This window comes from Mus caroli, unplaced genomic scaffold (genome assembly GCF_978045245.1).
Source record: "Mus caroli unplaced genomic scaffold, Mus_caroli_1 scaffold_9, whole genome shotgun sequence".
NCBI lineage: Eukaryota > Metazoa > Chordata > Mammalia > Rodentia > Muridae > Mus > Mus caroli.
In genome coordinates this window covers 18,267,712-18,292,868 of record NW_028227264.1, presented here as the reverse complement: position 1 = coordinate 18,292,868, position 25,157 = coordinate 18,267,712, and the positions used below count along the sequence as shown (strand labels likewise).

General features: G+C 40.1%; 1 protein-coding gene across 4 annotated transcripts in view; it reads right to left on the bottom strand.

Annotated features, from left to right (window-relative positions):
* The window catches only part of Ahi1 (Abelson helper integration site 1), a 132,887-nt gene that overhangs the window by 48,666 nt on the left and 59,064 nt on the right, over positions 1-25,157 (bottom strand). For all 4 annotated transcript variants that reach the window (XR_003837779.2, XM_021174724.3, XM_021174723.3 and 1 more), the window contains one exon: positions 19,124-19,244. Coding sequence is in view for 3 of the 4 variants with exons in the window: in XM_021174724.3 (XP_021030383.1) it covers positions 19,124-19,244 (121 nt within the window). In the remaining variant the exon portion in view is untranslated. The remainder of the gene's footprint in view (positions 1-19,123; positions 19,245-25,157) is intronic.

Here is a 25,157-nt window from a genome sequence, read left to right as displayed (position 1 = left end):
AAACCTCTTCTAAACAAGACATTTTTTCATTTCAAAGTTAATGGAAAAGTAGAGAAAACATTTGTAACCTTTGTTCTTGATAAATGACAAGTTCCTGTTATAAAAAGCCAAAGAAGGCAAATATGAATGTAATTTAACCTTGAAGCAGCAGTTTCACTATAAACCCATTTTTAAAATCTTTACTTCCTAGTTATGTTTCTGGAGTGAAAGGCCTGGGAGTAATTAGTTTCTGAAATCCATTATCCATTTGCAGCATCAAAACAATTTTTTAAAAAGTGGAACATCTGTGGGGCAGGAGAGAGTGGACCTCAACATCACAAGCAAGGAAACGCTGCTCATGGGCACACACAGAGCTCCATGCTACAGGACACATGGGCACGCACAGAGCTCCATGCTACAGGACACATGGGCACGCACAGAGCTCCATGCTACAGGACACATGGGCACGCACAGAGCTCCATGCTACAGGACACATGGGCACGCACAGAGCTCCATGCTACAGGACACATGGGCACACACAGAGCTCCATGCTACAGGACACATGGGCACGCACAGAGCTCCATGCTACAGGACACATGGGCACGCACAGCGCTCTCCACTTCTGTCTGACACAGTCCCCGAGTCTCAGCTAGGGCAGCCAGACAAGTGGAAGAAAAGGTCAAAGTATCTTTATTGCAGATGATCTCATTCTATGTGTAAACAATCTTAAAGATGTTACCACAAAATTTCTACAACCAATAAACACATTCAGCAATGCATGAGAAAGCAAAATTAGCACACAAAAGTCAGTAGGTTTCATATTTACAAAGGACAAGCAAAACAGGAAGGAAATCAAGGGAGCAACACCATTCACAACAGCTTCAACAACAGGAACAACAGCCACCATCATCAGCAACAACAAAATGTGCACGAAATCTAACCAAAGAAGTGACAGGTTTGTATAGTGAGGATTTTAAGACACAGAAGAAAGCAACTGAAGAAGATATCAGAAGATGGGAAACCCGCCCATGCTCACGGATTGATGGGTTAGGATTAATACTGTGAAAATGGCCATCCTTCCAGAAGCAACTACAGGTTCAGTGTAATCTTAATCAATATTCAATAGAATTCTTCACATAGACTGAAAAAACTCTTCCATAGGAAACTACAAAAGGCCCAATGCTTTGACTCTGAGAGGAGGAAGCGGGAACTATGCTTGAACTCATTTGCAGTTTTCTGAACAGGATCCTGTCAGCTCAGGAATTGCAACCAACAACTAATAAGCAGGATCTCATAAATCAAAATTCTTATGTGGCCAAGGATATCACTACTCAATTAAAGAGGCAGATTACAGAACTGCTGAAAATCTTCACCAGCAGCACAGAGGGTTAGTATTTAAAATGTAAAATGAACTGAAAATAAAAAAGAGAAAGAAAAGAAAACAAAACCCAATAAAAAATGTAGTACAGAACTAAACAGTGTTTTCAAAAAATGAAATACAAACTTCTGAGAAACACTTAAAAGTGTTCAATGTCCTTGGACATCAGGGAATTGCAAATTAAAACTTCTTTGAGATTTGATCTCACTAAAGTCAGAATGGCAGAGGAGGAGGGGGGGAGGAGGAAGAGGAAGAGGAGGAGGGGAGAAGGCTTGGGTGTGTGTTGAGAACACTCATTTGCTGCTGCTGAGAGTGTACACTGATCTACTCACGGTAAAAACCGTGTGGAGATTTCTCATAAGCCTGTCATATGACCCAGTTCATGTCTCCTGGGAACATCTGTGTAGTAGTCCATCTCCTGTGAGACACTGCCTACCTGCTCCTCCATGCCTACTGCTGCTTTACTCACAACAGCCAGGAAACTGAAACAGCCTAACATACGGTGTACTTATACAATGGAATACCACTCAGCTATTGAGACAAACAGGATGTGAACATTTCATGTAAATGGGTGAAGCTGGAAACAATCAGTCTGAGAGCTGTGCCCCAGAAAGACAAACATCACATTTTCTCTTATCTGTGGATATGAGCTTTGAAACTTCAGATATATAATTTGGGATATCCATAGAAATCAGAAAATTACTAAGGTGCCATGAGGGAGGGAGGGGCTTTTAAGGAAAAGGAGAGAATACACTGTTACAAAGGGCTAAAGGAAGTTAATGGAACAGGAAGAGTTATACTAGAGTTCGGGAATATAGTGTAGGGTAGAGGACAGAGGGTGGGAACAGGCTTCTAACTCCAAAGACTTCAAAAAATACACCCGCTACTGTATAAGCTTACATATGCACACACACATGCTCACACACACATATGCTTGCACACACACACATATGCTTGCACACACACACACACACACACACACACACACACACACACAGGGGGCGGGGAGGAATGGAGGGAGGGAGGGAGGGAGGGAGAGAGAGAGAGAGAGAGAGAGAGAGAGAGAGAGAGAGTGAGTTAGAGTTCAGCATGACTCTACCAGCTATTCCAGTGTGCAGGAAGCAGTCACTTCTTTTGGAGCAGCTGCCCAGCACGGTCCTCTAGACCTCTAACATTACAGACCACTGCCACTGCTCCTAGGTCCCCTCTCGAATCTATGGGAAGACACAGCTGCTGAACACACCGTTCACTTGTGTCACGTACACGGTGAACTAAAGCTGGTACTGACATGGAAACTCCCTTCTTACCAACACATTTTCACAGTGCTGGAAGGTGATGAGGAGATGCCAGAAGAGACCTGTAACCACCAGTCATGTCTAGCTGTGAGGACTGGGCCTCACTGACTCTGACTACGCCCTGATAGGATTTAAGTTTCTCTTCACAAGAATATGCCCATAGCTGGCATCACTATCAGACAAAGAACCTAGTCAGATCACAGGACCTAGGAGAGAACCTATTATGATCGCAGTGCTAAATGGACATAGTATGCCACCACCTTCTAAAGGCTCGTCCTTCTATTCATAGACCAAAGCATCTCTGAAGCATCATCAGATCCGAAGCAACATCGGAGAAATGAGCCCTCAACTACTGCTCCAGTGCCATGCCTGTCTGCTGCCATGCTCCTCAACTACTGCTCCAGTGCCATGCCTGTCTGCTGCCATGCTCCTCAACTACTGCTCCAGTGCCATGCCTGTCTGCTGCCATGCTCCTCAACTACTGCTCCAGTGCCATGCCTGTCTGCTGCCATGCTCCTCAACTACTGCTCCAGTGCCATGCCTGTCTGCTGCCATGCTCCTCAACTACTGCTCCAGTGCCATGCCTGTCTGCTGCCATGCTCCTACCATGATGGTCATGGACTCTAACTGTGCTCAGCCCGAAAGTGGGAGGGAATGGTTACTTTGGAGAAGTGGCATTCTGTATTCCTCTCACTAGGGAACTTGAGGAAAGTTACCATTGGATGCTGACACTACTCAGCAAGTCTGTTGGGAAGAGAACACTCACAGGACCTATAGAGTGCAGTAACTGAAACAGGAGCGCTTTATTTCCATAATGGAGAGGTCTGATGTCCACTTCCTTCATCAAAGGCTAAACTTACCAGCAGCAGTAGTGGGATACCCTGACAACACATGACACTTGATAAGATGTGTAGAAGTGATTATCACTCATAGTATGGCCACAAGTTTTGCCTGAATGAAACCACGATGAAATAGATAAATTTAAAACACTGACATTGTATAAGACAATTAGCCCAAGCACTTTTCTTTCTAGGTTAACTGAAAGTTGACACTAATACAACTGATACAAATAATATAACCACCAATGAAAATATGAATCTTGACCAGGTGCTAGAGATACAAAGCTTGCTTAAGGCATTTTTGGCATAATTAGGGATAGCTAAATGTGAGCATTCATGAGATGGTTTTCCTATTACCTTTGTGACTTTTCATATATGATAAAGTATATTTACATAGTAAAGTCCTTCATTTTATCAGATGTATGGTGAAGTTTCCAGAAAGAAGAGTGCACTATACCATAAACTTATTTTAGTTTTCATCTCAACATTGAATTTATCAACCACACATGTTGAATATGCATGAATGAGTAGTTGTTATAGCATATATTCATATTTATTGATTGATTGACTTTCTAAAAAGTAATATTTGGGGCTGGTGATATGGTTCACTGATTATGATCCCTGACTGATCTTCCAGAGTCCACAAGGACACTCAACTGCCTGTAACTCAAGTTCTATGGAATTTGATGCCCTCTTCTGGTCTCCATGGGCAATGCACACACATGGTGCACAGACATATACACATACAGGCAAAACATTCATACATGTAACATACAAAATAAAATGAAAAAAGTTATTCTTATTGAGAAGTAGGAATTTTTACCCAATCAGAGAGATGAATTTCTTAGAATCATTATTTTCTCCCTTTATATTTAGTAAAAACTGTATCTGAGGGATGGAGAGTTGGCTTGGTGCTTGAGAGCCCTGGCTGCTCCAGGGGACCTGGGTATGATTCTTAGCACCCACATCATGGCTCACAACTGTTTGTAACTTTAGCTCTAAGGAATCAAACGCCCTCTGAAGGCATGACGCACACATGTGATGCAAACATGTACATACAGACAAAACATCCACACGCACAAAATAAAAATAAAGTAAACACCATTTGAGGGATGAAGTACTCATATTCAAATAAATCACTTCCCAACCTGGCTTTGGAGACACTGTATATTAGAAGACGGAGAGGAGTTTATGAGATCTGTGACTCTGGTGTGCCTCCTCACAGGCCGGGAAGAACACCCAGCCTATGCCACTCTTAACCGCTCTGTTCTATTTCTTCTCAAACACTAATAAAAATTAAAATTCATACCAGAGGTAGGGTCATACACTTAATACCTACATATATAATCCCAGAACTCAAAAGGGTGAGGGGGAAGGATTGCTGAGTCTGAGGACAGCTCATTATAATACATCAAGACTGTCATACACACACACACACACACACACACACACACACACACACCCCACAGGCATGTACCACTAATACTATGAGTATATAAAGTCAGTAGATATTTAACTATTTTTAAACTACTGCCCAAATAATTTAATTATGCCAACTAATAGTTAATTATATATTGTACTAATGTCTATGAAGAAAACAAAACAAAATAGGAGCAGCAATTTCCAACATTTGCTAAATCTCTTCCATATCTGCAAGAAGAGGCTCAAGTTTGCATATGTTACCACATGCAACCACATGCAACCACATGCTACCACATACTATCACATGCTACCATATGCTATTACATGCCATAAATATCAATCTAGGGCAGTTAGGTATGTGGCACATGCCACATATTACATTGGCAAGGCCAAAAGTACATGAATGTACATGCTCTCTCTCCCACACACATGCACACATACACACACATCCACATATACACACATGTGCACACACAAAGCTTGTGTGAACAAAGTACAGTCTTGCCTTGACTCTTGTTTGGAGACACTATTTTTGACAGAACACTGTCTTTCTTAGGTAAAACTCTGCTCACGTGTTAGTTTCTTTATGGCATGTTCCTTGGCTAATCTATTTAAATACCGACTGTTGGGTCAGTGAGAACTTGTAGGGTAAAGGCACTTGCTGCACAAACCTGGGTACCTGAGTTCAATCCCTAGAACGCAGGTAAAATTGTCCTCTGACTTCCACACATGCACCCCACCCCAACCATGCACACAAACACATTCAATAATACAGTTAAAAATAAATAAGCCGGGCGTAGTGGTGCACGCCTTTAATCCCAGCACATGGGAGGCAGAGGCGGGAGGATTTCTGAGTTCGAGACCAGCCTGGTCTACAAAGTGAGTTCCAGGACAGCCAGGGCTATACAGAGAAACCCTGTCTCAAAAAACAATCAATCAATCAATCAATCAATCAATCAATAAATAGTGAGCAACCTTACTTTGCATGTTACTCTTCCCCTCCCACTCTGGTTTGGACCTTAAGTTTGTCTGCACACACCATGTACGGAAAGCTTGAGTGATGGCTGAGAAGCAGGGTCCAGTGTTTACCAGTGGTGTATGTGGGAAGGCGGTAATAGGGCTTAAGGTCTTTCTGCTTCCTGGACACCACAAGGGAGCAGCTGCACTCTACTGCCCACCGCCTGCTGTGTTACTGTGCTTTGTCATAGCCTCTGAGAACTGAGTCCAGGTAAACCTTTCCTCGTTATTCACTGATACCTCAGAGCATTTTGTCACTAGTGAAGTGCTGACTGGGTCATCCTCTCCTCGTCACTTGCCACTTAGTCTGTGCTTAGTTTTTAATTCAGTGTCTTTCCCACCAGAAGACCAGCACACAGAGAACATTTATCTGCACAGGAGTAGCTACAGCACTCACAGAAGAGCATCATCTGCTTTTTAGATCTAGTTATTAGCTGGATCTGGTGCCACAGACAAAAGCACTTCTGAGTTCTTACTTAATATATGAGTTCACATTTCAGATCCTGAATGTATGGGGATAAACTAACTATCTTTATAATTAAGACAAAACAAAAGCCAAGTCTAAGCAAGAAAAGAGTTACTGAAGAAAAAGTTCACTTACTGGCTTGGTAAGATACTGAGTGTTGGAAGGTGGGAATGCAGCTACATTATCTACAAATAATGATATGATTTCATTTGTTTCTTTTTTAAAAATATATTTATTTATTTTATGTATATGAGTACATGGTAGCTGTCTACAAACATATCAGAAGAGGGCATAGGATCCCATTACAGATGGTTGTGAGCCACCCATGGTTGCTGGGAATTGAACTCAGGACCTCTGGAAGAGTAGTCAGTGCTCTTAACCACTGAGCCATCTCTCCAGACATGCTTTCATTTCTAAAGGGAAATTATAAATTAAAATTTTAGGCATAATCAAGATTTAGAAATTTCCTATACCTCTATTTAAAGAGAAGTCAGTTTTAAAGACTGTCCTATTCCTTCTCCCTGTAAAGGTGCAGCAGAGCTGTCTGGGGATCAGATCTGTGCTACAGAACTGTTAGCAGCTATATTTTTAAAAGGAGAACAGTAACTGGAGGGACCCAGGACTTGTGAGACATTGGCTTTGTAAAAGGTCAGCAACAGAATGCAGAATCTTGTGTCCCACCTACTGTTTAGAAATCCCTTGGACAGACAATAGTGCTGTACAGTACAGTAATAGACTGTACCACCACCCAGATTTCTAAACAGCATCATGAAACAGCCAGGATCATTTAGGAAACATCATATAATAACCAGCTCTCTTCTCTTCCTGTCCCCACAATGTTCCATGCCAGCTCCTGTTAAGCTCCCTGCTGTTGCACGACCATGACTTCTGTGCCTGCTGGATTCTCCTAGGCTGGGAGAGCCTGGGGGCAGACCGTCATGGTCACTTGGCCATGAGTTGGGCTGAGCCTCTCCATAGAACAGCCCCCTCCATTAGCACAGCCTAGGTATTTGCCTGGACTAATTTTTAGATCTAAGAAAAATATTTATTTTTTAAACCAAGGAACAGTTTTCATTAGAGTATTTCTGCCAAAAATATAGTGCTTTTGAAACTACTTTCAAAAAAGATAGGAACTGTTCAAAAGTCATTCTTAGGTTTCCTTCTTATGACCGTGTTTTCAGAGAGAGAGAAGTGCATTGCAGTGAGCACACAGCCCACTCGCTGGACACTCCTAACACAGAGCCTCTGACATGACTGTAAAATGCTGACAGTCACCTCATGCACTCCCTTGTCAGTTTCTGAATGTGTCATCACCTTAGCTCTGAGATGGGCAGGCAAGGGTGCTGACTAAGAACAACATAAAGAGTGATTCTTTACATTTCATTCAGTTTTCATTCAAGGAAAAAGCTTCCTGAAAATGCACACTTAAAATTCTGGAAGATACAAATCTAGACTTCCTTGATCTTGAGGTCTCTCTCTCTTTCCCAGAAGGCCAGGCTCCTAAATCTCACCTCCATTTCTAGCTGACGACTTTCAATAAGTGATGGATATTCATTTTCAGAAAACATTGCCAGTAACTTTTATGATATCATAGACACTCACTACTCACCCCAAACTGACTAAACCACAAAATGCAAAAGCTCTTAAGTTCTCTCAGGGAAGCCCTGGGACTATTCCAGTACACATGCTCTCTTCAGCCTGAGGAGAGTAAATGAGAAAATGTAGGCAGCTCTCTTCCTCCCAAAGCTTGTAGTAGATACAACTTTTAAAAAAAGATTTATTTATTTATTATATGTAAGTACACTGTAGCTGTCTTCAGACACTCCAGAAGAGATTCAGTTATCATTACAGATGGTTGTGAGCCACCATGTGGTTGCTGGGATTTGAATTCAGGGCCTTTGGAAGAGCAGTCTTAACCACTGAGCCATCTCTCCAGCCCATAGATACAACTTAAGATGCTTAAAACCAGGCTTTATCCTGTAATAGATCTAATGAAGAATTACCCTGAGTCACAGGAATTTATAAAGGAAAGAAGAATTATTATTTATGAAGACCTACTCATTTAGTTACAGACACACCCACTCTAAGTCAGGAAGCAAATAAAATACTTTAAAAAACTTCCCTTTTGTAGAATCAGAATGGTTGCTACAAACACTGGTGGGAAATGCTAGCAGTGCCAACTGCACAAGGCTGGGAGGGGGAGGGAAGGCTCTCACTGCAAAGCATCATGGGAGCTGCGAGGACAAGGCTGCACTCATTTTCTTTAAAAAACATGAAGTAAGTTTATTATCAGAAAAGAAAGTAAAGAACAACTTGTCCTAAATTTGAGTACTTTGAAATGAATCCTAATATTACTTTATATTCCTTATTATGTGAAAATATGCGAAGTTGTCAACTTCATTTGAAAACTATAAAGACGGTAAAATGCAATCAAGGGTTGGCAGAAAGCCTATTAAGACAGTGAAAGTCTTGTTCTCATGTCAAGATGACTCAGCCATTTTACCAGAGCCTCCTCTCCTTGCTCCTCTCACCCCCGCCTTGAGTGAACCAACGGGACTCTCTTCCTCCCTGGAGACAGTGCTAGCACACAGGCACGGAGCACTTTGGCTGTGGCCTGATTACTCAGTCCTCTGCTTTAGCTGATGGAACAGAAGAGGTTTTGCCGCCTAACAGTTTCAGTCAGTACACCTACAATGCTCTCTTTTGAAATAATACCCATGGGTCATTTGAGTAAGAATTTAACAGACCAGATAGATCCCTGAAGTGCGAGTCATTGAACACAGGGTTTTGTTTCCCTTTCTAAAATGTAGTGGAAAATTAGAGAACTTTACATATTTTTTACTTGAAAAGTAAACATTACTTTTCATCACTAATATGAAAAAGGCCACTCAAGGCCATAGCTTATGTACAGACTAAATTCTCTCTGCTAACTGCTACTAGACTCTCATGCTCTGACCTAACTGAGAGAAGTAAGAGATAAACACAATTTCTGTGAAAGTCACTGGCCAAGCTAGCCTCAAACTCCCTCCTGATCTTTAGCTCCTGATCCTCCTGCCTCTGCCTCCTGAGTGTAGAATTTATACTTTCTTTTTTTTTTTTTTTTGTAATAGTGTCAGAGTCATGTTGATAAAAGATCCTAAACTCTTAACTAAGGAAGTTTGTTATTAAGAGCATTACTCACATCCAATTAAACCAACAATCCTTAACCAAATGATTTTCTTGGGATCAGATACAGACTTGAGTAGAAGTAGATAGAAGAGAACTGAAGTCTATACAGTACCCACAGGTCATGCACAGTGTTAAAATTAAGGTTTGAGTTCCTAAGTCACACGAGTGATATTTCATGTACTCAACATTCACATGAGGCTCAGGGGCTACAATAATGGACTGTGCACAGCTGGAACTCAGGAAAGATGACTAGGATAAGTCTAAGACATCAGACAGTCACTGCTACCTGAGTACCAAAGATGCCGGCATATTCAGGGGAAAGAAAGAGCGGAGCTGTGGAGGAACAGTCTATTAAAGCCTGTCAGGGACCAGGAAGCATCTAGCATAAGGAAAGAAAGAGGACTGACTCGCAAGATAAGAAAAACCCAACAGAGTGTGGTGTCCCGGAAACCATGCATTAGGAAGTAACCAGATATATTCAAAGCTGGTGATCAGTCAAGTAAGATAAGGAGAAGAACTGGCCACTGGCATTAGCAGCTCCAGGGCCACTGGTAAGCTTGAAAAGAATATATTAGAAATGTTAAACTTTCATACAATGGAAAATGTCTAGAAACATCTAGGGACACTTTCCTTTGGAGTGTGTGAGGTCGTTCATGTGGATGTCATCTTTGCTATGATAAAAGCTATGAACCTGTAACCAGCACATCTGGTCCAAGTCAAACTGAAAAAACCCTGGGATAAATAAAGATTCGAAGGTCAGAAAAAAAGCCAAATAGGCTGAAAGCCCTAAATAACAGGGGTTTGCCCAGCACTTCTCCTGGGGTCAGCCAGAACCAGTCTTCAAAAGTAACACTGGAAGAGCAAAGGCTGCTAGCGTACAGCCCTGGTCCAGCTGTTCTCAGTTTGGCAAGTGTCCTGACATAGTTTTCTTGTTTATCCTAAATATAAACTGCACATTGTTTGTCCTAGCCACAAATGTAAAGTTTTAATAAGTATGCGTGGGCAAATGAACAAGTGAGGTTACAGCTGTGCACACAATAGAACAGGTGAGTCATACAACTAATTCTTCATCTTTAGGAATCTGCAACAAATAAAGAAAAGCCATTGGCATGAAGAAAAACACAGAAGCGAATAAAAACAACCAAAGACAGGAAACCTCTGAACAGAAACTTTGGAAGTCTTAGGAGGATGAAATGCACCCACCCACGGCACAGAACGATGAGAAGCTATCAGAGAGAACAGGGCAACCCATCAGCTGTGAGGCAGACACAGAACCCGAGAGCTCTGAGGAAGGTTAACAACAGAAAGGCTGGGGGTGTCACAGGTGAATCTAAAGCCTTCCCAGGAAGACTGGCAGCGTGAGTCACAGAAGCTCTGAGGACCCCACACACATTCACAGCAACGTTGTCATGGCAATCAGTGTCCCACTACACAACTGTGAGACAGAACATCTCCTATCAGATTGGTTGTTATATTTACTTCCGTCACATATGTAATAGCTCTGTTATACCTGTCCTGGTCTTCCAATTTTACATCTGAACTTCTTGTTCAAGATGTTATAGGCTGATAATTCTACAAATCTTCAGAATATATAGGACAAATCAAGAAATAATTAACACAGCAACTAGAAAGCTTCACACATGGTAGGTATCAGAATATCGTGAAGTGTGAATTCACTACTGCGTGCATAGCCTACTGTTTTGGAACCCTCACCAGAGATGAGCAAGGTTTCTAACTCTGTGTGTCACCGGTGTCCTCAGCGAGAGCACTGTGGACAATTCAGGTAGGTTAGCCATTTGGAGTGGCAGGGATGCTATCATGCATTGCGGACTATTTCATAGTGTCCTGCACGTCTATCCCTGATGCTGGTATAGCATCCCCCAATCTCCAGGTATCTTTAGATGTCCTCGGGCAAGCTAATTCACCTCCCGCTGGGAGTCACGAGCACTTAGTTTTCTAGTCTTTTGTCTCTGTCTTGGCAGAGAATTTCAAGCAGAATTCTAAGACATATGTGATAAAAATAAATGTTGCAATTACGTATACTTATAAAAAAATTGAATTCACACTTTGGTTATGTAGAGTTACAAAGTTTTCATATTCATTGGTCATCAGATCTTATTTAAAGTTTTCCTACAGCTTAAAAATTTCAGATATATGCTTTTATTTTTCACTGGTTGTATACCACTGAGCAAATGCTGCAATGGACTTTGAAGGTTCTTGAAGAGAAGAAACACCACCATACAAAGAAGTGGCTAAGAGATAAGAATTTAGAGTACATTTCCTACTTTGAACAGATTGGGGGGGGAGAGGTTTAAAGTTGTAAGGCTGAAACCATATGTACCTTACAATATTGAATAAAATGACTTTTCTTAGAACATAATCGGCTAGGAAACAGTGGGCAGACCCACCACTCATTTGAATCTGCTGATTAGATAAGGAAGGTTTGCATTCATGATCTACCCTCTGGAAACACTCGGATGAATTTAATAATCATGGGGATTACCATGCATAGGTTGGAAAAATGTTATTAAAAACTAAGAAATGACATATACAATATATTACAAATTATCAGCAGAGTTAAAATAATTAATGAATTCTAATACCATTATTAAAATTAATCACTATAATAAATGGAGGCTAAATCTGAATACTTAACTAGTAGATTAACATCAATTGCTGGATACTTACTTAAATGTTCTTCTGGGAAGTGAAACAGTAACTCACACTTTTAATGTACAACAGCTCAAACTCAAGTTTCACAGATTCCAAATACAAAGGAAAACCTAACAAGTGAAGTCTCAGGATTTGGGGAAGGAAATACAAACTATGACCCACTGAAGGACAATCCAAGCAACAAAGATCCGAGCATGATCAGAAAAATCCAAGTATGAAGTCTGTCATTGACTGCTGATCAGAAACAGGAAAAGAACGATGTGGACATTAGCTTTGGAAGGGATACTTCATCTCTGCTGGATTTGAGAGATGACAGAATCTAATCTAATTAAATTCATTTAATTAGATGAGATGGCATGACCAGCTGTCTAACACATACATATATTCATCCTGACCTCATTTTTATAACTTAAAAAATACTGCTAATTATTTATGAGCTACTATTGTTGTATTAATGCTAAAAATTAAAACAGTATCTCCCTACATTTTATCAATCATTTTATAATTGATTTCACCTTGCATGCTACCATAATAGATCTCTAGAATCATCGAGCAGCAAGAAAACCAGGCTTGCAGCCTCTACTAACTGTATGAACGTGTTCACAGGCTGTCCCTGCTCCTCAAATTTAAAGCTCTTCTCTTTTAGTATGCACTTACTTAAAAAAAAAAAAAAACCTAAGCTCAAAAATCACTGAATATTTAAATATTTCTTGTCTTTTTCAACAACAACAAAACCTGCTGATTCTCTGAAGGTAAGCTCCAAAATCTAATTAATTTAATAACCCAGGGCCTCAAGAACGCCAACCACACTGGACACGCATGGTCAGCTACCAAGTCACCCCAGAGTTTTAGTTTTTTTTTTAAATAATTGCAACATTTATTATTATTTTTTTATTGATTGTGTGTGAATTTCTCATCACGCACCCCAACCCCACTCACCTCTCTGTCCACTGATATCTGCTCTCCACCCTTGCAACTCGCCCCCCAAAACAAAACTAAAACCAAAGAAACTGCACTATCCGACAGTACATCCTTTTGTCCTCATATCTTTCCTTGCAAATGTTTATTGCAGTGAGTCACTGGTCTGGTTCGAGGCCTCTGGCTTCTGCTACACTATCAATACTGGATCCCTACCAGCCTCCTCTCTGATATCTTGTTGCTCTGAGTCATGGAGATCCTGCAGCTTTGGAGGTGCAGGACCAGTTTCTTCATGCAGTACATAGATGGGTTAGATAATGGCACAGGCCAACTCAAAGCCCTGGGTCTGGTCTTGGGTGGTATCGAGGCTGGTCAGCTTACCAGTTCTTCCACACCCACACAACCAGAGCCAGCTCTCCAGCACTGCCTGGACTATCACCCAATGCCAAAGCCAACAATGGGCAGGCAGGGCCAGCTCTCTGCTCTCATACCCTCAGGCTGGCCCACCTGCACCCACACCACTAGGGCAGCTCTATTCTGCTGCCCAGGACACGTGCAGGGCAAGCTCTCCTGAGTGCTGTGGCCAGCAAAGGGTAGGCATCTCTCCCTTGCCCACACCACCACATTGCAGGCTAGGGAGCTTTAGATTTTCATCTCAGCAACCAGCACCATCATACTGTTTGGCTAACTGCAAACTGTTTAGAAGGTAAAATAGTTTAGTGACTTACTGAGCAATAACGGCAGGATTAGAAAAGTGACATTAATTGCTAATCTGAAATGGTCTCTTCTACATATCACGGCCTCTATTAGCCAACAAATGTAACAAAATCTTTAATAACAAAAAGCCTTTCTCCTGTTTTGATGCTACCTACTATAGAAAGACACTTTCTTAAGAGGGCACAGAGTTGGGTTACGAGAAACACCTTGTATTCTTCTTCGTGCTTCTTGCGTTGTTTCTGAAGACAGTAAACCCAAGAGATGCTTGCCAAGAGTGTGGTTGGGTGGTCATCTGAGGGGCAAAGCGTGATCCTGCCAACCCGTGTACTCATAACAGATCTTGACATGCTACCTCAGTTTTTAAGTCTGTTTTGATCTTAATACCACACCCCAAAGATGACCTCAAGTTGGCACTTGGATAGAAAGCTAAAGTCTCAACAGTCAATGAGCTCTAGTGGCTATCCTTCCCACTGGAGACGTCGTCCGTGGCTCCCCCTCACCGTGCCCTCCGAGTGCTTCTCCACACCGTGTGTTCACTGTCCTTCACACCCTTTCTCTCTGTAACAGCTTACCAAGCCAGGTCTTAAGTAAGCTTTTCTCCATTATTTGTCCACAATGATTTCAAATGAGGATGGGGAAGTCTCGAATAGCCTCATGCAATCTAATCTCAAGAAATTTTGCATATTTCAAAGGCAAGAGTATTTTTATGACCCAAACAATGCTCTGAAGTGAGAAATTCAGGTGCTTCTAGCTAGAGAGAGGACACCAGCTGCCCAGGCAAAGGGAAATTAGGAATCAGATCAAAGACACCAAAGACCAAGTCTTTGTCACCATGATGAAGGTGCTGAATTCAGAGAAGTATTTAAAAAAAAAAATAAAGTCTTTCAAAAACCATACATTAAAAGCATTTGATTCTTTTAACACACTAAAGTACAATTAAAGATATCTGCTTACAGAAAAAAAAATCAGTTCATTCTGGAGATTATCTTTGATCTATGACAATTAACTAATTTTTCTCATTTATCTCACCACTGAATTGAAATTTTGGAATTTTGAAAAGTCTGAAATCAGAATTCAATAGACACTCTTTTTACAATTAACAGTTTAAAGTTCGTTAAGTAACACTAGGAAGGCTGTGCCAACGCTGATGGGCTGAGGGAAGTCTTTGAAGCTTAATTTACTTTCCTTACAATGGAAACCCCCTTTTAAACATCAGCTGTGTTTATTGAGTCATTCTATTTCCTAATTTTTGCCAAAATGTATTTTTCCTTTGAGACACAAGAATCATCATGTTTCCAGCTTAGATGTAATACAAACTCAAGTTTATAATTAAAACAATACGAAGATTAAATGAACAAAGTTACTTTATCTTGCTTGACCTATCTATTTAATCTGAATTACATTTAATTTAGAGAAATGATAAGAATAAAAAATACACAATACATAAAATATTCTCTTTGAACAATAACTTGGAAAGATGATACAAACACTGCCCTGCCAGCAGTGAAAAATTTTGATATTTTTGTCGCCATCTACTCATAAGAGTGAATAGACTGTTAAGTAATCTATTTAAATAATCCACATTAGGGTGTAGCTATGTGGTCCAGCCTGGTCTTAAAGTTGTGGGCTGGGGCATTCTTCCTGCCTCTGCCTTTGGAGTGAGTGGAACTAGGTATGGACCACCATGTCTGGTGTCATACTTTATAGAAAAGACTTATGGAGGTGGCTGAATGGGACCCAGACTTAGACCAAATAACAGAATAAAATTTCTCTCCCGGGAGCCTGCTGATTTCACTAGAGATCAAATACCACATCACACTAGAATGTGGTCTTTAAAAAAAAACCTAATAAATGACAAGCACACATCTATTTAAGACCAAAGAAAACGTGAGCTCACTGTCGATCAAGAATTAAGATGTCTTCCTTGACACCTCAGTTTCAGAACCCACACTTTCCCAAATGGCAGATACATATTCCAGTTACTATTTAGAAAAACCTGGCAAAGTAAAGCGGCTGTGAGCCACGGACAGAGAAGTAGCTCTAAGCGCTGCCTCTCCAAGACCCTGGACAAAGACAACTTGGCCTCCCAAACTTGTGTCTGAATAGTGAGCACAGTGCCCTGGGTCTCCTGCAGGCCGCCTGGCCAGGGCCCGGGCTTCTCAGACTCACTGTTAGTTCACTGGATGATAGAGGGCTAAGCTCTTGGAGGAGTGAGATTACTTGATTCAGCGTGACTCCTGTGTGACTGCTACAGAGTGGCTGTGAGCAGAGGAAGATACATAGGAAACGCTTAGGCGCTTGTGTAAACACAAATTGGTGTCAGTGGCATTTCCTCAGGCCACAAAGAATGGGGCTTCCCAGCTCAGGTCTGTGACTGTCTGGGTCCCCGAAGTGTCCCCTTTCCACCTCTAACTCTGTTCATGTGGATCTTCTCCATCTTTTAGTCAAGTTGGCTAAAGGTTTGTCAGTGTTAATGACTTTTTCAAACAATCAAGTCTGTTCCATTGATTATTGATATTGTTGTTGTGCTGTAGTTGTGTCTATTTTACTGATTGATCCCCGAGTTTCATTATTTCTTGTCATCTACTCCCTTTGGGCATTATTTTGATTTTTTGTTCTAGAGCTTTCAGGCATGTGGGTAACTTACTAATATGAAATCCCTCTAATTTTTGAAGCAATTTTGAAATAAGTAAAGCTTGCTCAGTGTATCATAAAGCATTTACATGAACTGTAATCTGTGATTTTATCTCAAATGTTAAAATTAGAATTCCATTTAAAAATCCCTTGATATAGTTTTAACTTAAAAAAAAAGTCAGCTTATTTATTTTTTCATTATCAGAGTCTTGGATTAACAGCTCAGCGAATACCTAAACAAAGTGTTTCCTGGGAGCGCTTTCCCTCTTCAGCCTGTCTCTCACACAGAGATCAATAGTTCTTTTTAAAGACATATTTTATCTCATAAGATACGGTATACCTTTCATTCTCACACCTCGGGTAATTCTATTCCATATACATAATTCAGAGAGAGTTCCCAGATTGAGTACAGCGAGACAGCCCACAGCCTGTGTCTGCCAGCATCTGAGAGATGGGGGGACTGCTGGGACGGAGAGGGATGCTCAGCAGAGGGAGGCAGGCAAGGAAGCAAGGGCTACCTGCATGCGAGCACACTCTGAGGAGCCTCTTAACTACTCTCTGCTACCACTACAGCTTGCTTTCCAGTAGCAGTCTTTCAAATCTGCACTTTTCACAATTCACCGCTCTGACTTAATTTGCTACTGTCCCAACTGTCTCCCATGCTGAGCTTGAAGGCAGGGACTGTAATGCTTACTACATGTCTTTGAGAGGTCACGGCAAACCAATCACAACAATTTTAGAGTAATTAAAGTGTTTCCAAACTTTGAGGATTATAAACCACTTAAGAAAGAAATGCTTATTTTTCTACAGCCCCAATTTCCTAGAACTTGCTTTGACTAAATAAGGTTAACATAAACTCACGTCAGAGTACAAACATGTACTCTCCCAGCGTGTAAATACACTATGTATAGTCTACAATGGAATTGCTCTCTGCATGACTCTAAGTGGGCCTGTCCCTTAGAGCTCTGGACAAATAGCTTTTCCCTGTACTAGACATTACAAGGCCTGCAAATTTGATGTGGGCTTTCAGTTAAGACTTTCTATTCATGTGTGTGTAATATGTATGTGTGTATAGAAAAGTATTTTAAGACTTACTTCACTGTAAAGCATATGTGACTTTGTGTGTTTATATATGGGAACATGGACTTCTGACTGCAGGGACCTGGGAGTCCAGAACAGGGCTCTGGATCCCTGGGGGCTGGAGATTCTGGGGGTCACAAGCTGCCTCTCCTAGGTGTTGGAAATGGAACTCAGGTCCTTGCAAGAGCAGTACTCACTCTCAAATACTAAGCCATCTTTACAACCTCCAAGATTTCTATTTTAACCATTATATGTACATATGTACACTGTTTGTTTTTGTGTCCCTATATTTCATATCCTAACAGATGTGTATAATTAAGAAAACTTACTTATCCATATTTAAAGCTTATTTGAACATGAGACAAATACTATAATTTTTCTAAAATATTAATTCTTTAAGAGTGGTATGCAATGTATTTTGATCCTATTCACCAAAACTCCTTACCCTTCTCTTCCTAGAATTACAGAATTTTCATACAGAAACCAAACACCTCTCTTGTCTGCAGGGCTGACAAAACTGAAGCTTGAAGAACTTGCTCAGCCTCTATCCTACCCTCTTCCTCTACCCTCCTCTGTAAGGGGGAACTTGAGCAGCCACTCACCTGGCTGCAAGTGAGGACTTCTTCCTCAGACACTAACATTTTAATGAAAAATAATTAGTGGTCAGTTTACAACTAATCACATTTTTATTTTCTAACACACACACATGTATAATATATAGGTGAACTTTGTCCATGGTCATTCAAAATAAAGATTATTATTTCTCATAGATACTTTAATATCCTTTGAAAACCTTGTTCAGGGCTGGTGAGATGGCTCAGTGGGTAAGAGCACCCGACTGCTCTTCCGAAGGTCCAGAGTTCAAATCCCAGCAACCACATGGTGGCTCACAACCATCCGTAACAAGATCTGGCGCCCTCTTCTGGAGTGTCTGAAGACAGCTACAGTGTACTTACATATAATAAATAAATCTTAAAAAAAAAAAAAAAGAAAAAAAAAAAAGAAAACCTTGTTCAAGTATATTTAAAATATTAGTCTAAAATTTGCAACTGTACAACTTATTTCAATTCAGTGATTAATGTAGATTTTTAAAGTAAACTTTTTGTATTTTCTCTTAACTTGCTAACTTGAAGGGCTGGGATATCACTTCAGCTATGTAGCCTTTTTTATCCACCAAAAGCCAAACTGTTTTGGTTTTAGATAGAATTTAAAAACAGTTAAAAATAAAATTACCCATAAGCCATTGTTCCTTTATTCATTTGAAAAACTCATATTTCATGTTTAGGTCTCCTGGTTTTGAAGTTTTCAAGGATCTCTTTAACAGGATACAAGTTCAAGGTAGTTAGTGTTAAAGTTACCAAATCTGAACTTCCCCCTCGTTTCTATGACTTAAGAAAAGAGACGCTGGGATAGACTTGGTCAGAAGTAAAGACCTAGCATTAGATCAGCACCGTGTTATTTCTGAAGAAAAATAAGGACATTCATAAAATTAGCATTGAATGCTTAAAAGAATGTTCAGCACCAGCAAGCTGCTCACCAGTCTGAGGGAGTCCAAACTGATGTATGATCTCATCAGTGGTCAGCACGAACGACTGCTTTACCCGGGGCTTCTTTGCAGGGCCTGGTGGTGGTGAAGTCATTGAGAGATTTTTGTTGACCTGCAATAAAAAAGGCAAATCAGAAAGGACCTCAAACTTCCCGAGTCACAGACACCAGAAGTGGATGAGAACTATTTGCTGACTATCCACACCAGGACATGTGACACATCAAGGGGACTGGTAGCAATTCAGGTGGTTAGTTTTTATGGTTGGAAGACAGGACAAGCTTTTTATTAAAGATACAATGGCGATCAAAGCCATTTAAAAAGGTAAATTTTTGGAATTATTACTATGTAATGATTTTAAAAACAGAGGTCTTAAGATTCAAAGAAATGTAAATGTATAAGTGACTCCTTGATTGCTTTCAATAAAGAAAGTCAAATGTCTCCTCCCCACACTTCCTTGTATCTTAGTAGGATAGCAGCAAAGTCAATTTAGAGATGAAAACGCCGTACTACTCATGCGCTTGTGTATCATGGTGACAAATTTAACACAGGACAATCTCACTTCCATGAAGAAAGTTCCATGGCATAAAAAGCTTTTCCTTAAAGACTAAACACAGAATGACTATTTAAAAATGATAAACATAAGCAAATTTTCTATAAGTAAACATAATATTCCGTAACATGTAAAACATACCATGAGTGACCTGAGCATAATAGTCCCAAGACGTGAAATGTATAATAGGTGCATTTTCACAAAAAATAGTTCACTAAAACAGTTAAAAAGTTTATTAGTAAATTTATCTTAGAAATTAGAATTAATTTCAAGAAAAATTTAGTCTTGTTCATTATGAATAATTCATTCAATCTTTTCCTTCTTTTAGGAATCATAAAATATCATCTTTTTCATTCTTACAAATTGAGACAGTCTAATTCACTGCAAATAGTCATTCAATTAAAGGTAACATATTATAAATATTAGTATATGAAAATGTCATTCTTTTTATTTCCTTTCGTTCTTTCATTCACTTTGCTTTAAATCATCAACACCACAAAGAGCTTCACCAGGAGCCCACTACACTAAACTTAAAGCTTACTGGCTCGGTAAAGAATACTGTTGTGCTGTAGTTATATATATTCTTTATCTGTCTCACTACTTACATATTTACAAATGCTTCTATTTTTTAAGTGATGATTGTGTATCTTAGAGTCACTTCTTTTCTTGGACCACGGAGCTTTAGTGGATTTGGAGAAAAGGTAATTAAGAGCATACAGTAAGACAGTTCTGGAATACCAATGATTACGCTATCTCATAAAACTTAAAAAACCATACCTTTGGTGGGTATAATTATGGGAATCAAATCTGGACTTTACACATGCTAGGCAAGTACCTACCCCACAGCCATGTTCCCAGCCAAAAAATTCTTCAAAATAATTAGAAGGAGCTCAAACCACATCAGGGTTAACTTATTACCAAACCTGAAAAATTCTCAGGATCCATTATTAAGCTCTGGCCAAAATTAATATGCTATAACTATATGTTACTAAAATAACAAAGAAAACCGTTGGGCTTCATTATTCACCTATAAATGGGGGTCTCAATAAAGGTTCTGACTGTGCTTTATCAACAATGTGCCAAGAAAGATGATCGAAGTTTTAATACTCTATTTACATGTTAGCTATCAAGTACTGGACAATGTAGTAAAGATATTAAATAGTGCTGGTATTGTTCAATGATAGGGCTTTTGTCTGTACTATAAAATAACCCAAATATTTCTGTTTGCAAAAATAAACTATAAAGAGTGATACCAATGTAGTATTAGGTATTAGTGTTATCTATCGGAAAATCAGGCAAACCTAATGTAGATGATGCAGTAAGTAGTTCTCTGCTTTTAGCAGAAATTGTAATACAAAAGACACATTTATCACTTGGCTATTTAATTACCCTCTTGTTAGAGCCTTTGTCAATTTTGCTTTTGTATTCTTGAAAATTATTTTCAAACATGTTAAATAATGTATTTAAAGTATGGTGTAAGTGAACAGGTGTATACTAGGATATAATTACAGGATTCTACACCTTTATCTATGCCATGGTTATGGATATACCCATCTCTCATATCTTCCTCTTTAAAGCTTTATCTATGCTAAAACAAAGCCAAATAGCAGACAGTTACATCAGGGCTTAGTTGTCTCTGCTTGGCCGTAAGACTCAACACTCTTCTTAAAATAAGATAATGCTGTGTGTAGGGAGGAGAACAATAATTCCATGTTTTCCCTAAGCACTGTTATGACTCTGATCTTTCCTGACATCTTTTTGGGATACTATGCAAATGTCAATGAAGTCAGGAGTAGCAATGGTACAGAGTCGGTAACAAACCTACGATTTAACATAACTATCCCTTATTATTAGTGGGGATTGGAAAATAGAAGTCAAAAGATTTTCAAAATTATTGGACATATATTTAGAATTTCATTCAGAGGAAGACAAATAATAATGACCATTAAATAGAGTGGAGCAATGTGTGTTTTTGAAATATATGCTGTGGAAAAGGATTGCTTAATAACTTTACAACAACAGAACGGTTGGCTAAGACAGTCTGCCCCATACCAATCTACCCTCTTTTCACAACACATTTTTCTGCTTGCTTCATGCAAAAAAACCACAGTTCGCTAAGGTCAGTTTAATACTTCCATACTGGAGAAATCTAAGAGCACAGAAATTTGAATGAAATTCAATAATATATATTTATATTATATATTCCTTATATATAATAAGGAAAAAGAAAAAAATTACCAAGAACTTCTGCCAAGTTAGTTACAAAACTTTTTCCTGTTCTATCTGGCTATAAGCAGTATCATGCAGAAATGCAAACACTCATCTCCCAGGACTGGGCTAATTTTCTTGTTAAAACTCTTACTGCCCCGAACATAAAACTGAATGTGAAAGATTAAACAAGCTAATAATTAATTTCTCTTTTAGTAATTAAAATGAGAAACCTCTGGGGGCAAGATCACGCCCACTCTCATTCATATGCACACTCTAATCCTGGCAGCCAACTGTAGATAAGGTGGCACTCCCAACCCAACTACCAGTTTATGGCTTCTCAACTTTGGGTGATTCCCTTAAAAGTTCACACTCCTGACTTTCCCAGACATTTTCCTACATCAGGTCATCCAGTGGAGACTATCCATGCTGCTCTGGTTTGCAGGAGAATGAGAAGTGTAACATGAGAAGTTTACAGTACTTGATCTAAGGATGCTTTGGCTTTCTTTATAGGCCAGGACAGAAAGGCAAGGAACAGCAGTATGAACTTAGTGAAAGGTTTTACAGCAGCAAAGCATCAGGGATCCTCCTGTGGAACCTCTCAATCCACTGGCTACAATGTTAAATCAACCCACTGGCTACAATGTTAAATCAACCCACTGGCTACAATGTTAAATCAAGAATCCAAATGCAATGCTGTCAGGGAGAAGCTTTTTTTTTTTTTTTTTTTAATAAAAACATAGTATTTAATCAGGACTGTTTAAGCCTGTAACAGGTACCAAGGATTTGTGGTTCATAGATCTCTGATGTGATTCTCCTACATGAAGTTCAAAATTAAAATTAGTTTGGCTCCAAGCAACACTATAGCAATCTGTCCCCAGGTAAGGCAACATACCTCCAGGCCCCTGATCTTCTCCAAGCCTTCATCTCCTGTCTGTCTTGGCAGTCTGTCCTTTATCTCAGCCCAAATCCCTTACCTCTAATCCTCTGAACCTTCTCTACCTGCCTTTCTTTGAGTGCCACAAGAGGTGGTTCTGCTCAAGTGAACACTTCAGGTTCTCACAGGAGTCACGAAGACTCTTCCAAACTCTATGTGGAAACTCTACACAGACTTAGTAAGAAATATCCGTAAATCAAAAATAGCTCTCCCTCCACCTGAGGAACTCTCCGAAGCGTCTCTGACAACACAGACTGCAGCGCCTCAGCTCCTTTCACCTGAGCTTGTCTCCCTCCACATGACGCTAGAATGAACAGCTGAGTCCAGTGCACTGCTGCGGCCCCTGCTGCTACACACCAGTCCCCTGCCATTCCTATTCTGCTCCAATTAATCTTGTCTTCTTACTGATGAATGTACACACACACACACACACACACACACACACACACACACAACTTTTAAATGTTTTTAGACAGGTTCTGATAGAGTCGAGGCCTTGAAATTGTCATGCAAGTGAAGCTGGCTTTAAACTCCTGATCCTTATTGCCTCTAGATCTTGTATGTATTATCAAGTTCAGCATATATATGTAAATATATATGGGTACATTATACACACATATGCATATATAATGATATTTTAAAAGGTTATATTCACTAAATATTCTATTACTTAAATATTTTTAAAAGATGTTTTTGGTAAATAGTACATTTCACATTAATTCTGACTAAAATATACATCACAACTTTATAGCATTCTCTGTGTGTGCGTGTGTGTGTGACTGTATGTACACATTCACGTGGGCAAGTATGCATGCATATGCAACAGTTTATGCGTATGATGGAGACCCAAAGTAGATGTCAGGCATCTACCTCAGTTGATCTCCACAGTAGTTTTGGAGACGGGACTCCTCCTGAAGCAGTGAGCTCCAGCTTCCCTGCCTGCCTCTGCCTTGCGCTTGCCTAGCCTTTTATCAGTGCTGTGCATCGTAACTCAGGCCATCAGCCTTTTGTGGCAGGCATTTTGCTGACTGAGTCTCCTCTCCAGTTGTTTTCCATATTGTTGTGTTAGCCACAATCTATGGCCACAGCACCCATAACATGCCCAACCTCAGCATATATTAAACAGAATAACTAAATCAAACTCAACTGTATTTTTATTAATATGAACTAAGAGCTGATACTATTTTTGAAAATATGAGGTTCCCCAGCTTCAAGAAGCTTATACAGGAATGTGAAGAGCAAGATATGCCAGACCTCGAAGTGAAAACAATATTATAAAGAACTCAGCACTTATGTTGCTGTCATTTATAGTCAGTAAAAGGAGAGGAGAGAGGAGAGAGGAGAGAGGAGAGAGGAGAGAGGAGAGAGGAGAGAGGAGAGAGGAGAGAGGAGAGAGGAGAGAGGAGAGAGGAGAGAGGAGAGAGGAGAGAGGAGAGATGAGAGAGGAGAGAGGAGAGAAGATTCTTTTGAAGTAACTGATGATCTAACACTAGAGACAGCCTGCCAGGATTAATGGCTCGTGAAGACAGGATATGCCAGCCCCGAGTATGTCTGACAACACGGGCAGTCAGCCTCTTTTATGAGAATCAGAAAACACTGAACGGAAACGTATCTAGGCAAAACCACTTCTGATATACTTCAACCCTAAGCAAAGGAAAGCACAAGGCAATCTGTAAATTACAAACTCGTATGAAGAAATTCTCATACTATCCTAATTCATGAGAACCTAAACCACTCTAGCACCCGGAAAGCAATCAGCTGGGAGCCCTTTCGTCTCCAGCATTAGCTGTGAATCTGTGCAGGGTTTAGCTGCTTTCAGGAAGGGTGCAGCTCCCTTCTCTTAGGGCCTCTTCTTCTGGGAGAACTTCTCTTACATCTCTTCCCTCTCTATATGAATTTCATTCCAGTAACTACCACTTCCATGCTACATTACCAATGGCTACGTAACCACGGGATAATTCAGAATAGCAAATCTAGACACTCTAATGTCTGTCAAATGCTCCCATCAAGCTAGTCCGCAGCGCGACACACACTGTAAAGACTGCCGTTTTCTCTTCCATTCTCACTTTACTCTTAATGAGTTTTGTGCCTATTTAAGGGAGAGTATCACAAGGCCATTATCTTGTCAAACACAAGGTTCAACTCCGTTCTCTCTTTACCAATTCTCTCTACAGCATGTGCCAGTAAAATACTCTTTTTGAAATGCTCTTCTGTAAACTCCCCTTGCCTTGCCCTCACAGGTACCACCTCAGCTACACTGTCTCTGTGGGAGCCCTTATCCAGTTCTATAGCTCTTTAAACAGTGCTTTGGCCCTGAACACACGTTACTG